The sequence below is a fragment of the Stegodyphus dumicola genome, chromosome 5 (assembly GCF_044657685.1).
Source record: "Stegodyphus dumicola isolate Sdum_Otavi_A_Nest chromosome 5, ASM4465768v1".
Lineage (NCBI taxonomy): Eukaryota > Metazoa > Arthropoda > Arachnida > Araneae > Eresidae > Stegodyphus > Stegodyphus dumicola.
The window spans coordinates 144,767,054-144,782,596 of NC_140772.1; the positions used below are offsets into that span (position 1 = coordinate 144,767,054).

Here is a 15,543-nt window from a genome sequence, read left to right on the forward strand (position 1 = left end):
GGCCAAATATTTCCGCGAATAGAAGGAATTATGAACCAATGCTGATATTGAAAGAACTTATTCTTATGAAGCATTTTAGTCAATTCAATTTGGAGTAAAAATCAATTACTGTAGAGAAATCCTATTTAACTCGAGTAATCGTCCCCGACACTTTGATGTTTATGCATTTGAGTACTATATTATTTGTAGAAATTAAACATTGGAAATTGTCATTATGAAATCGAATTCAAAGTAAAGTTGAAATAAACATAGAAGATTATAAAAAAAGATAAATAATGCAAAATTTGTAAAAACAAATCAAAGACAATATAAAAATAATATAAAAAATAATATAGAAAATAATATAAATAAGATCAGTGAATGTACATGAAGATATAAAGGCCAGAAAAGGTATTAAGTAACTGTCTATTAGCTCTTGGACAGTGAAAATGCTTTTTTCCTTTCTTAAATTCTTAATCATTGCGACACGACAATTAGCCAGAAATTAATTAATTTCCATTCACTAGTATTTTCAAAAAAATCTTAACAGATGGTGTCTCTCAGATAAGAACTCCACAAAATACATCCCTCAAGAATTCCAAGTCTCACCCACTACCATAAATTGCTTCAAGTTTTACCGACTGATATTATTCAAAGCCCCTACTGCCGTTAAGAATTTTCGGACACCCTACACTTCTGAGTCAGACACGAAGAGAACACTTTGCCAACTCCCCCACTAGAAAGAATGTAAGTTACTTAATACCTTTTCTGGCCTTTATATCTTCCTGTACATTCACTGTTCTTATTATATATTATTTTCTATATTATTTTTTATATTATTTTTATATTGTCTTTGATTTGTTTTTACAAATTTTGCATTATTTATCTTTTTTTATAATCTTCTATGTTTATTTCAACTTTACTTTGAATTCGATTTCATAATGACAATTTCCAATGTTTAATTTCTACAAATAATATGGTACTCAAATGCATAAACATGAAAGTGTCGGGGACGATTACTCGAGTTAAATAGGATTTCTCTACAGTAATTGATTTTTACTCCAAATTGAATTGACTAAAATGCTTCATAAGAATAAGTTCTTTGAATATCAGCATTGGTTCATAATTCCTTCTATTCGCGGAAATATTTGGCCTGACTAGAATTGCCGGTTTGCCTTTAACTTATAACTCGAGTAAAGACGAAACACTTTCGTATTTACGTATTTTTATCAATTATTGTTCATTGAACGGGAGTTGGTTTGTTCCCCTTGAAAAGTCAACAATGATTACATGTTTTAATTTTTCCTTTTACAATTGAAATTTTATTCTTCATGATGATTTAACTCCAGTCCCCGTTAAAACATTATTAACATTTTGCTTTCAAATTACTTCAAAACATCTTTCAAAATATAACTTACCAGTATGGATGCACGCTTTTAAAATAATTCTACTTTAATTAAACTTAGGAGATAATATAATCAATTAATCAATACTGTTTAGGAAATAAATTATTATATATATATATATATATATATATATATATATATATATATGCGGGAGAAAGGAAAAATAAGCAATGCCCTCTTCGAGACTCGAGCCTGGATCTTTCGAATACGAGCCAATTGTACTAACCGTTACACCATGAAGGCATTCTAGAAGGAGGGAGAAAATACCTTATATTAATATCAAGTGTCATACATTACAAGTTTAAAAAATTGTATTTGAACTCGAGTGGATAAACTTGAGTATTTTATGAACGATTGGAAATTCGAACAAGATATAGGCAGAGTGTGAGCTAATAGTAGAATTTTAATAAAGGCAATTTTACAGGAAATTAAAGTATTTCAAAATATTTAACCTCATTTTACACTTTTAAAATATATTAAAAGTATTTTAATTGAAATTAATATATTTATATTCAAAATTCTTGGAAAGAAGATTTGGCTTGTCATCCCAATCGTTTTTCTATTTATTATTCTTAATATTATTACGTTAAAAGCCTTTTTGAAAACAGTGATTTTTTAATATGATAGCTTTATAATTCGTGATGACGAAATTTCTTAAAAGGAATTAAAACAAAATGTTGAATTATACTCCATCCGTCCCAAATTAGTTGTTACGTTTAGGTCGAAAATTTTGTCCCAAATTAGTTGCTACATTTCAAGTCGGTGGAGTTATAAGTAACTTTCTAAGCAGTTTAGTAAATTGACATCCGTAAAATTATATTAACAGTTACAGCAGTTTAAAATCAGATACATCCCATCTACATTAAACATCTAAAAGTTGTTATAAACATAAAAAGCATTTATTATTGGAAACTTTAAATCATATGTTTCAAGTAAACCTTCAGCAAGGGAAAATCTTCAGCAGAGGGAAAAGAAAAAAACACAAGTAGTGTCTTTGTGTGTATGTATGTTTTACGAAAACGAGTACAAACGTTTTCGCTGGGTAAACATTGTTTGGTTCTTTCCACAAACAATCCGATACGGGCTAGTGTATCCGATTGTTTCGAGAAGAGCTGTTGAGTTGGCCCTGAAAAGGCAAAGACGTCTGTGTATATTCTTTGGAAAATTGTCGTAGCATTGAAAATTTTTTAAACGTTAGCGATGGAAAAATAGACGGGAAAATCGCATGTGCAAGAATTCTAGCTTCCCTCTTGGATGAAAGTTATAGAACCGCCTCACATACATACTGACGTTTCGAGATGTAGACAGGAGTGCTGTAATGCCACACTTTATATAAACACCGCTTCGCCTCAAGAGACAACGCAATTTGATTAAAAAAAGAGAAGATACGGCCACGTAATATTAAAATCGTAACACTAGCTGAATTGTTCTAACGTAAAAGTGTACGAGAAATCTGGTGAGTAATAAACAAGTAGTAATGTTTTGTAGAGACTACTAGTTTCGTTAACATAATAATAAATCTAGGATGCCTGTTATGAATCGATCACCCTCTCAAGCGCGACCCTGGTTGGCATTGTGCCAAAACACATAGACTCGTCCAAAAGGGGTGGTATTACTTGCTGCGACGTGAAAGGTCTTCTCATCTCCGGAAAAGCTATGCTGGAGGGAAAGAAAGTCCCCATCCTTTCACCCTATTTTGAGAATAATTCGGTCCGAAATGCGCATGCGTGTTTGCGATCATGGTCGCGGATGAGTCGGTCATGCTATATCACAGTTCTTTGTGTTGCCCTCTGCAGCTTAAGCGATGGTGTAAAATTGAAATTACAAACGATAACCGCTTCGCCGACACAGCGTAATGCAAAGTTATGTTCGGGCTGGTAACCCAACATAGCGGAGAGGCGTGGCTTATAGGATGATTATGCTTGGTGGAAGTAAACACAGGAATTTAATTGTAGTTTAAATAACAAGCTTGAAAGATGGTACGAGACAACTGACGAATGTTCGAATTCCGATAATGAAAGTAAACATGCTTTAATTCCGAGTTTTATAAGTAGTGCGAAAAATTGAGAACTAAATGCGAGATAAATGTGATAGATGAAAACTACCAGTTTAAAAGGCAGGTGGTTGATATTTGGAAACCCGTCAGGATACATAATCTAGAGTAGACACTCCCATATGATAGTCAAACATTAAGGCATTAAGCTATACATTGAGGCAAAATTTTAATTATTAATTACAAGTGAAAATTAAGTATTTGTAATAAAATATCAAACGAGAGCATGTTAATGTAAATCCGGGCATAGAATCATAGGTTTAATAATTGAGAATTTCTTTTAAAGGAATGCCATTGATGTAGAGTTGGCTTCGATCGCATCGATTCGATTTATTGCATCATCACGTAGTTTTGATAAACGTTAAGTTGGAGTAGAAGAATTAAACCACCGTGAAATTAAAAAGAACAGTAACTGATTTTCTGTTTGTGAAATCCGATAGGAAAGAATGCAAATAAATGTTAATCTTCAGTGAAGTGTAGGCGTCAGACAAGTGTTTTAGCCTTTTACATAATAAAAACGTTCCAATAAAACCGTTGAAAAAAGAACGCAGAAAATTAAAAACTTGCATTGTCGACTGGTAAATAAAGTTATTCATTCATGATACTGCTTAATATGAGAAATGAACACAAGTTTAAACTGACATGCAAACATTTTAACAATATCTGCTTCACAGCCTAAGCGATAAAATGAATTTAATAACTATTAATCACCCCCTGTGACAGCATATAATTGAAAAATCTCCTCTCTCCACAAACACTTTCATGCGTATGAGTTTTCCTATATTTTAGAAATTAATTTTATCAGATTAGTGGGAAAAGGTTTATTAGTGGTTTGTGACTCAGGACAGTTTAAAGGATTACTTGTATTCTTACACTGTTTAAAACATTCTGCTTTGTACATAGTCCTACACTTTACAAATTCTACTCTGTACAAATTGGATATATTACACACAATATTTGCCTTTGTTAATAAAATAATTTTATCTTTTCAAATATGTAGTAGTGCACAATATGGGACATCAAACTGAACTCTGACCATCATTAGTGCACACCTGCTTCCTGTTCAAAGTATATGAAATGCAGATATGAAATGTTCTCAGTGATAAATAAACTCACAATTAGGGTTAATTCCCTAGAGAACTCGAGCTTAAATAAGCCTGAAAATTAACCCTCGGGCCGACGCTATCGAACACTTTAGCCACGTTTATCATGACTAAGACAACACATTGTTTATTATTAAAGGCACCTCTAATAAATTCTGTCAGACGCACCAACTGCTTCGTCACAGAGATTTTTTCTAAAGCCAAATTGCTGTGCGGGAAATCTGTCAAAAAAGGATGTATTCTGGCATGGATAACCTTTTCAAAATTTTGCTCGCATCGAAAAGAGGGCTGATAGTACTCAGTTTTTGTGAGGTCTTTGTGAGTGTTAGGCATCTTTTAACAGATTACGCAACGAGTGATGGTGTAGCACCGGGGTGCCTGGGTCTTAGACCCTATCCACAAATGAAAATATGCCACTTCGGGTACAATACAAAGTTACAACTTATAGTATTATATAAATATGCCCAGGATATCTTAAGGGTTTTTTTCAAATAATTATTTATAATGGCCTTAATAAATGACTTGATGAATATTTGTAACACGCATACATGATTCGGTGATGAAAATGCTGTCCAGAAAAGCTGCAAACTCCGTCGAGCCATTGGGAACAATAATAAATGAACACATGAAAATTGTCAAGCAAACATTTGGTAAATACAAGACCCAGTCAGCATTATTAAAAATGTGATCATAATCATAGAATAAATTAAGTAAGGAGCTCAAGTTAAAAGTAAACAGTTACATACAATACAAAATCATACTATATATAAGGTAGCCATGGTGCAGTTAAGCTTAATCAAGAGTGTAACTAAGAACGGCCATAGGACTTTTGATATTACATTGATCATTTGCGTCGTAATCATAAATTTTAATTGCAGTGTTGTTAATAAACTCTATGTCTTTATAGAATTTCTTAGCAAGGCGATAGTAAAAGGTTAAAATGTGGTCAATTTTCAGTTCAGCATGCAAATCTGTAAATCCGAAGCTACCATAAAACATTACTAATTTGTCTCAAAACCCCGTTTTGTGCAGTTTTCAATTTCTTCCTTAAGGATCAACTAGAATAAGCCCAAACAGAGCAAGCATAAGGCAATATTGGACGTAGAAGGGACTTGTTAAATGAGTAACTTGTTGTCTATAGAAAGAATGCTATTTCACGCTGTTAACCCGCGAAGACGCGCGCTGCTTTTAGCTACGCGAGGACGCGCGTCGGGCTCCGTAGGTCCGAAACGTTATTTCTTAACGAAATAAAAATAAAATTGTTTGTGTAATCGAAGAAAAAAATTAAATAATAAAAAGTATATAAAATATAAAAATATACTTTGAATTTAATAATTCTAAAAAAATTGTATTTTAATACACTTTTAAGATTGAAATTATTTATCATTAACAGAAAAAATCAGACTGATTTCTTTTTGTGAGCAAACGAAATTTAATACTAATTTATGTAATATTAAATTTTTACAGAAATATTTTCAAAAAAAAACTTACATTTCACATTTTTTTTGCAAAAAATCGCGCTGTGTTTACCGCAAACATTTTTCTCTCACTTAGCGCAGCAAATTTGTGGTTTTCGGTCCTTTACGCTATTACATATATGGCATCTTTCCCTAGAACACTCCTGTTTTTTTGGCGAGTGTCCTTCCCAATTTTCCCTATATCTGCAATTTCATTTTTCACTCAATTCGCGTGGAAATTTTGCTGCGAGCTTCTTTCTTGAATGTGATCCTTGAAAAGTTCTAATGCAAATTCTTTGATAAATAAACTTCGTTTTCTATATTGCACTACTGGCGTCCTCGAAGATAACAATAATATTCTAGTATTCATAGCTGCAATGTTGAACATACTAAAGAATACTGCCATTGGTCATCTGTTGCTAATTCTAGCAGTACTATAAATGGTTACTACATCTATAGCACCCTTTGTTAAATCATTAAAAGTCATAATTTCTGTTTTTTTTATTTGCTTCTCCAGTCGAAACATCGATGGCTCTGTCATTATGCATGGTGGACAATAGAACAACGCATTTATTTTTGTTTGGTGTGTAGGAAACTAATGTCATATTTCTTTGAAATCCAAATAATGATGATCAAACTTCTCTTTTTCTGCCACAAGTAAAATATATTGGCAGTTCTTTTTTATTTTTTCTGATAGTTCCCACGAGCGTAATTTTCTTTTCAAGGTGATTCTTTACCAAGGTATAACTGGTAAACCAGTTGTACACGGTACGGTTGCGCCCTGGATTCAAAATAGGCTCTCTAAACCTCTTGACTACTTTATCAAGACCATTTTCTGAGCTGCACGACCGTTTGGGTTGTGTTCCTGCATGAATTTCAAGATTTGAAGTACAAAATGTCCTTGCATCAAAAACAGCAAAAACTTTAATTCCATATTTTGCAGGTTTACTTGGAATGTATTGAAGAAAGGAGCATCTTCTTATAAAAGGTCCTAATTTTTCGTCAGTTGTGATGTATTCGCCAGCATTTTTAACGAACTTTTCAAAATCATTTCTTACCGGAGCCAGTTTATCCATTTCTCTTCTAGAAGGACGATCTCTTAGGTCATCAAATCCCAAACATCTCATTAGGATTAAAAAACGTTTATGAGACACTGTTCGATGAAAAATGTCAAGCCCTGTCCCGTCAGTCGCCCAAACTTCGCAACATTTACGTGAGAAGCCTTCTATTTTAAAACAAAATTCTCCAAAACAAAGAAGACAGATAAATGATCTGATTTCTGTAATATTCTTGTGTCGAGCAGCTCTCTACCTTTCAAATTTGATGGCTATCTTTGACAAGATATCAATTCACGGAAACAGAAATGCTGAATTCATTACTAGATTCATCGCTTGAATCTAATGTCTCTTCAGAATTCGATTGGTGATCACTAAACTGTTCTTCATCAATTATTTCTTCGTCTTCTTCATTAACTGAATCTTCATCAGTCAACATTTCGGCTAATAGTTTCTGTAATCTTTTCATTTCATCGTCATAAATCAAATAGCGTGACATTTTTGCAACTGCCTGACATCTTTCACATTTTTAAATGACAATGCTAGCGAGGGTCTCGGGCCTGGGAAGCCCGGCTACTCAGTTTCTGAGAAAAGATGGAGGGATAAATTCCGGAAATGATTGTGAATGACATGTACCTGACCTTAAACTCAGCTACTAAGAAGTTCGATAAATTTCACCAAAGGGTGAAATTTTTGTATTATGTTTTTGTAACGACCGGGCCTGGTCGGACTTGCCTGTACCAGGGAATTGACACTCCGTAGAAATGTAGGTTTTTATTGAACTTCTCCTTTTTTGTTAACAGGATTGCCTGAGTCTTTTCCACATTAACCTTAATTTTCCATCTGATGAGTCAAGTCTCTAATGCATGTATGTGGTTTTGTAGCTGTTGTATAGCCGGCCTTGTGTAAGGATCACAGTGTCATCAGCATACATTGCGAGTTTTGTGTTGTTCAGAGTGGGTATGTCATTCACGTATATATTAAAAAGTATAGGTCCGCGAAGACTTCCCTGGGGGACGCCTGCAAGGAAAAGTTTAGGTGTAGAGAGAATTCCTGTGACACGAAAGACAAAGTGTCTACCTGTCATGCAGCATTTAATTATGTGTTTAATGTACTCTTGGAGCCCCGAAATGTGTAAATTGTAAATAAGAGCACCCAGCCAAACACGATCGAAAGTCTTAGCTTTGTCGAGAAAAAAGCCTCTTGTGACGTTATTACGTTGCAAGCCTTTACTGATTAATTCTAAATCTCTATACAGCTCTACACAGTAAAAGAGTCACAGAAAAACGGCTCAGAGTAAGTTTGTAATCACGTAAGTCAGGCACAGTCTTCTCATTTTCACTTCGATTAAGGATTCTGTACAGACTAGCATAAGAAATATATTAGTTCATGCAGTTTTATACGTCGATATTTATAGATAATTGTTTTGGCTATGTTTATTATAATCTTGTTCACCGTAACGGCTGGAGTGCCTAAACCATCATGCTGTGTAAACAAAACTGAAATCTTCATCTCTGAATACTGTTCCACTAGTGTTTAAACCACTGAAATGGTGATTATGGTAGAACATCTTTGGTAAAAATTTACTCTACGGTAACCCTTGGCAAATCGTTTCTTATTTTATATCAAGATCGTCACCTGGAAGAATCGGCACAAATTTCAAGATTGCCGTTACACAAAACCAAAATAAGAAGTCAAAGACATACACAAACTTGGTGTCCATGTACACATCGACCTATTTTAACTTAAAAAAAAAAAAACAGAAAACTGCACAAACTAGGTATTGTGCACTGCCTTAACTTTGCACATGTACACATTGATCTATTTTCACTTTAAGAAAACCAGAAAGTTAAAAATATCATGTTTACAAGAAAATATTCGCCACTGTCTTAACACACAGAGACAACCAAAAATACAAAAACAGAGAGGAATAAGTTACCAAAAATACATATTTTCTAACATAAAAATATTAAACAACAAAAAGAAAAATTAACACACAGAGACGAATAAATAAATGAAGCGTCATTTTTTTAACATACCTTTTTTTTCACATGCATACGTTTAGGCTTTCCACCACCATTTCCTCCATCCTCCAGATAAGCAATTCAATTAAATTCATCGTCTGTTATTCACCTCAGACATACTCAAACGATGGTACCCACACCAAAATAATAGCAAGTTCAAAATACAAGACCATACCACTTACGTGCAACCAAACATAGCAATTAAAAAGAATGGTAAGAACCAAAAACACGGGTCCGTACAAAAGGGTTACTATTACAAAATGTAGCCCAAAACTAAATTTATCACAACACGTTGGCAATATTTCCAGAAATAACCCCTTTATATTGACAAAAACTTATTTTTTTCAAAGGCTATTTTCGCCAACATTATCAACATTACAATAACGGAAAAACTTATTTGTCGCAATGGGCTTCCAGATTTCACGAACAACCAATACCACTTGGCGATTTTTTCAGACAAAAAACAAGGTGTACCATACAGTAAAGATTAGCCGCATCTTGATTTACTACTGCTACAACATAAAATATACGTCTTTCGTAGATTTCTGCAGTTAAACTCAAAAGTTTAAAATTGCATTTTGCTTATCATGACCAGATTTTATTTTCTGCACGTAGTTAACAATTACTTATGTGTTGTCAGATAAATGTTACCAGATACAGTTAATTATTTTTTACTATCTCATGAGACAAGTTTTTTTGCTCCTGCAAGACAGCTTTACTTTGTGTTGCAAAATAAATTCCTTCTCACTCTTTTTAGACTTGCCTACACATTAAATTTTATGATTAGGTAAGATGTGATTATCATAATTTTGTTTCTCTCCTTATTTTGGCAACTTTATATGTTGATTCGTTATTTAGGTTACCTACCAGTGGCTGACTGATACAACTGCTCATATGGTTCAGCTGGTAGGTTGAGTTTAATTTCTGACATAAAAAATTTAAAAGGCATACCCCATGTTTATTTTACTATAATCGAATAGTCAAATTGAAGAAATAAATGAGCCTAAATAGATTGTAATATCAATGAACATTTTTAATGACAGAGATTAACTTAAACATAGTTGCATACAGCAGAGAAAAAAGGGCGAAGAAGTAAGAATGGTATACATATACATACATACGTAATAAACAGTTACGTCATCATACACCGCGCGGATAAACGCGAACGGCGCATGCGTCAGGAGAAGCTCTCTTAAGCTAAACGTCGTATTATAATTTATGATACAACACAAATAATGGCTACTCTGTTTATAGGTACTATATGTTAAAATATTTTAAAAGCTTCCTTTAATTTGCATTCTAATAGTGATTTGTTTAAATTTAATTATGAATTATATTCACATGTAGTAATTGCATTTTATTTATTTTTGGCAATGGCTAAGCTCCAGTTTAACTCCAGTATTTAGAGTTTTTATATACAGATGAATACATATTCCTCTTTTACATGGATATAAGATTATTTTTCAGGAATTTAAGGAAAATGTGATAAATTGGATTTATAAAAACTATTTTGAATTTTGAAAAGTGTTTTTCCTCTGTTAACCATAATATAGTGCCATAAATTTCTGAATGTGTTTAGTTTTCATCCAAATAAATAGGTTTACAAAAATTTGTCATATTAATAGTTATTGCAGGATTTAGCATTATTATAAATATTTATTATAACAGATTTAGCTGAACTACATGTTTAGTCTCTCTGCAGATGAAGTCAAAAGTAAGTGGTTAGATATTTTTCTGTATTCCCCATTACGTAATTTTATCTGGTAAATTACCATTACTTATATACTAAAGGTGAAAGAATAAGCTTTCCTTGAAAATACAAAAATTTTTAGACATTTAAAAAAATTGGTATACTTAAAAAAAATCTCAAGCTGCCACATATGCGAAACTGAAAATGTTATATATAAAATATTTCAGAAATATAAATATTTTCACTGTTTGTTAACTATAATTCACTGAATTTGTTATATATAATCACAGATTAAGGTAGCAGTGCTTTTTCTCACTGCGATTTCTCATGTATTTTGATTCATAAATACATAAATATGTTGTATAAATATTTTCAACATTTCTGATTTTTCGATAGTAACCATAGGAGAAGGATTTGAGACTATCTGTGTAAAGTAATTAGGTTTTAGATCATCACTACACCTTCATATACTTTCACTGGAAGTTTTCTCTGTATATATACTGGGATGTGACACTAAGCAGTTGACAGTATGTATTTAAGAGGTCAAAGGTATATTGTAATTAGTATTTAAAATCCTGATAACATCCCATACACTGTCGGTGGAACCTAGATAGGATGTCCAAAGGATATACTGGGATGTGACATTAAGCACTCGGGAAGATGAGTTTAGGAGGAAATTGGGATATTGTGGGATGTCCTGAGGATGTAGTAAGTAGGACTTTAAATCCTACCAACATCCCATACGCTGTTGATGGGACATAGATAGGATGATTTTTGGATAAAATGGGTTGTGTTTAGGAGGTGAGTGGGATGTCCTGAGGATGTAATAAGTAAGAGTTCATATCCTAATAACATGCCGTACGCTGTCGATGGGACTTAGTTAGGATGTCCTGAGGATATACTGGGATGTGACACTAAGAACTCTGGAGGAGGTGTTTAGGAGGTTCGAGAGATATTCCGCGATGTCCTGAGGATGTGCGCATACCCCGCGAGCAACATCTTCGGGATATCCCAGGCATGTTTTTGTGCTATGTGGGTTATTTGTTTTTTCATCAAACTTGTTTTCTGATTCCAGTTACATAGCTTTTAAGGCCAGAAATTCGTCAACAAGTTAAAGTAAATTTGAATGATAGACGTTAGATGCAGTTTTCACAAATAGTTTAGCTTTCTAACAAGGTTTACTCATCTCAAGCGAACATAGTTTGCAGATTAGGTTACCGTGCTGTTTGAGCTGTGACAGATTAACAAATAGAATATGGTCTTTGTGCTGAAAATACAGCAAAGTCTAATAGATCGATACCATGAACTATTAGACCAAAACTCTGTTAAAAATTAATGTTTCATTCTGCTCAAAAACACTAATCTTAAAAGCTATTGGTCTGAACCTAGAGGCCATCCAAGTAATCTTAGAGAGCCAGCAAATGCATTTTTCTTCAGTTATTTAGCATTATTATGATACTATTTATCATGTCAAGGATTTGTAAGAACAAAATCGTGAAAATCCTGAGGATTTTCATGATTTTGAATTCAAATTTATATTATTTCGATTCTCACCAAAACCGGAACTGAAAATTGTGATATTAAACAAATTCAGAAATTTGAAGTTATTCATTTGATTATTTATGACTTGGCATTAAAATCGTTATAGACTATTTGGTTTTCATAATTATTTTTTACTTTCACTGCTGCTTGTATACTCATGTTTAAAGAATCAGGGAACTTCCCGAATTAATACAATATACACATTGACTACAGACACCTTGATATATAAAAAACTAAATTTAAGGAAAAAATATCTAGTAACAAAGTGCAGATCAGTGTTTTCACACACGCGTTTTGATACCCAATTGAGACACTTAAACTATACCTGGCTAGTAGAGAAAAATAATATAAAACTGTTAAAATTAAGACTTGGATGTTGAATAAATCTCACAAATACTTCGTTTCTGTTTTTGAACAAATGCATGGTATTCTCGTTCATTACTGTCGAGGAATATTATCATTTGTCTCCGACAGCTCTTAAAAAAATCTGTCATAACACTTTACTAAAACAAATGCATGCAACTTATACGGATTCGAGTATTAAATATTTAGGAAAATTAGTTCTTCAAATTTCACATTTCTTTATGCAATACATGTGACATGGAAACAGGTTTCGATACGATATTGCTATGGATTTTTAAAAGTTTATTTCAAATTTGAAATTATTATGAGAAAAGTTATTACCAATTTCTTACTCAGTGGTTTTTTCGTACATTCTTGAGGTACATACATTATTAAAATTGCGAACTACAACACAATATTTAAGAAGAACTAACACGGCATTTTATGACGCCGCTAAGGAGTGCCAACATATGGACATTTTCAACCTATTTCACTATGAAATTTTACACGAGGACAGGCACCTCCGTCCATATGCCGCTTTTCTACTCAGTGGAAACCAGGATTTTCCAACATAATTTGTGTTTTTAAGTATGTAGTACTCTGAAAAACTTATTTGACTTGTAAATAATGATGTTTAGAAATCTTAGCCGGATGATCATGTGACACACACAGCCATGCCCACAAGATATTACTTATATTTTTCCTGTATATACTATTTTACTTTTTGGAATCGTATTTTATTTTCTGCATTTATGACTGCAACACACACCTTTTATGAACTGATTTAGTACTATTTTATGTATAACTATTGTAAAACTTCAGATTTACAGCGCTACGATGCCTGGATACCTCATCGCCAACCAGATGTCTTATCGCTCATCACGTGACATTGGTCTCACCCCCTGCATCTGCTATCCTGTCTCCACGAGAACTACGTTCGGCATTTCCTTACCTGCAGCGCTCCTAGAAGCACCAAAGTTCGATAGCCGGAACACAACCTGCGATTTCGCAGGTTAATCGCGGCAAATAAGCGAGTTGGAGTTGGAGACTGCAACACATAACAATAAATAAACATTTTGTTTTAAATGAAACTGCTTTGTCTTTTTAAGGCAGAGCGGTGGCTTATGAATAAATTCTATTTTTGTATTAATTTGTATGCTAGGTTCTGTCCCTAAATTATTTCTACAGTTTTATGCCCATCACAAAAGATAATAAAAATGTAAAGCTTATGTTTGATTTGCAGCGTGTTGAAGATTTTAATATTTTTTGATTAAAAATTTGATTTATGCCTTCAAAAGCTGAATTATGTTTAGTTGAGGACCGCTTTTTATGTAGCCCTTTAAGACGGTCAGAGCATACGCTTGGTTTCAAGATTTCTTTCACGTGCGCGTTCGAAGTTTCATGCCGCATTTCGCTATATAGCTCCCCACCGTTCCCTGGGTATTTATGCCTGTTGCGATCCTTGCTGTTTTGTATTTTTTGAGTGATCGTTTTGCTGTGTTTAATTGCTGCGATATTTTTGGATTACTATGAATATTATTTCGGCCATAGATATTGAATTTTCCCGCTGGGACATTCTTCGAATTTTACGAGCTAAAATGGCACCAGACCTAGTTCGTAAGCCGATACCTCGTGCTCTTCGTATAAAGATACTATGTCCCTGGATGTGTAATCTTCTACTAATTTTTTTCGTGTGACACTTCAGACATTTTGGCTATTTCCGAATAATAAGATGTTCGACCATAATTATTTGGATAAATTATTATCTCTGGATGTTTCAAAATGTGATACTTTGCGCTGTGCACGTGTTGACTTGCTCATCGAAAATTTGAAACGTATCGGTATTGAAGCATACGCTTTCGCTCTTAAGGATAATATCGGTTCTCTGTTGCATTACTATAATTTACCTCAATCCAATGACCTTCAGGCGTGTGAGCAACAATTTCGTTGTGATAATTTCAAGAAAATTAACAAATGTGAAGACTGTTCTACTTCGATAATGGGTAAATTCGATTTCTTTTGCCAAGCAGAGAACGCGTATCATCAACGGGCAGTATCAAAGGAGTTCCTTGCAGTATGACCCTCGACATAACAGCCAATTTCACCATCACAGGGAAAAATTTAACTCAAAAATTTAGAGATAACCTCATTTAGACGCCATCCTGTGTTACACTTCAGATTCTGTATGGTGACAAAATATCATCTCTGAAAGATGCTAACTTTTTGCAAGGCTCCTCCCTAACTGCGCAGTGACATATTTATTCGCGATTACCAAACCAATTTTAGTTCGAATATCAGATATACAATTTACGAAATACTCGAATATAACTGACAAATGCCCTTCAGAATCACTTTCATTCAAAAATATTTTCTTATATTACCGAAATTAATTTTATGCTTAGCTTTATGAGAAAACATTTACTATTTGTTTGAAACAATTGACACTTTAAATGATTAATCGTATTCTTGCAATGTTTACAAATCCTGTTTTTACATACTGGATATGTAACATACAATAATTTATTTTTGTTAACCCATTAACCGCTGGTGTTGCGTTCACGCAACGGTCAAAATAAATGCGTATATAAATATAACTACCTAAAATATTTTATACCAGCAGATGATTTTGTGTAGGGAATATTATGAAGATTATATCTGTAAAAAATATTTGCCTTCAACAATTCATTTTGTTTATAATAATTAATCTCATACTTTAAGCAAATTTAAGCAAAATTATCGACCGTGTATTTTTGCTGAAAATATTTAAAGAAAGAATCGCCGTCTTTATGAGTGATCTATTTTTAGTCAAGGTCACCGTTTATCAGAACATTACATCACTCAGATGTTTAAATTTGATTTGGAAAGGAAAGGAAAATAAGTGTTGCGCTGACG

The 15,543-nt window shown here is 33.3% G+C and overlaps 1 protein-coding gene across 8 annotated transcripts in view; it reads left to right on the plus strand.

The window, feature by feature from the left end:
- LOC146997262 (uncharacterized) overlaps positions 1–13,887 on the plus strand; it is a 135,423-nt gene extending 121,536 nt beyond the window's left edge. For 7 of the 8 annotated variants that reach the window (XM_085816311.1, XM_085816306.1, XM_085816313.1 and 4 more), the window contains one exon: positions 13,474–13,887. In XM_085816311.1, coding sequence (XP_085672437.1) covers positions 13,474–13,618 — 145 coding nt within the window. In that variant the 3' untranslated portion in view covers positions 13,619–13,887. Of the gene's footprint in view, positions 1–9,935; positions 9,984–13,473 lie in introns of all 8 variants that reach the window. The other variant, XM_085816314.1, reaches the window with a different exon arrangement.
- The last annotated feature ends 1,656 nt before the right edge of the window (positions 13,888–15,543 follow it).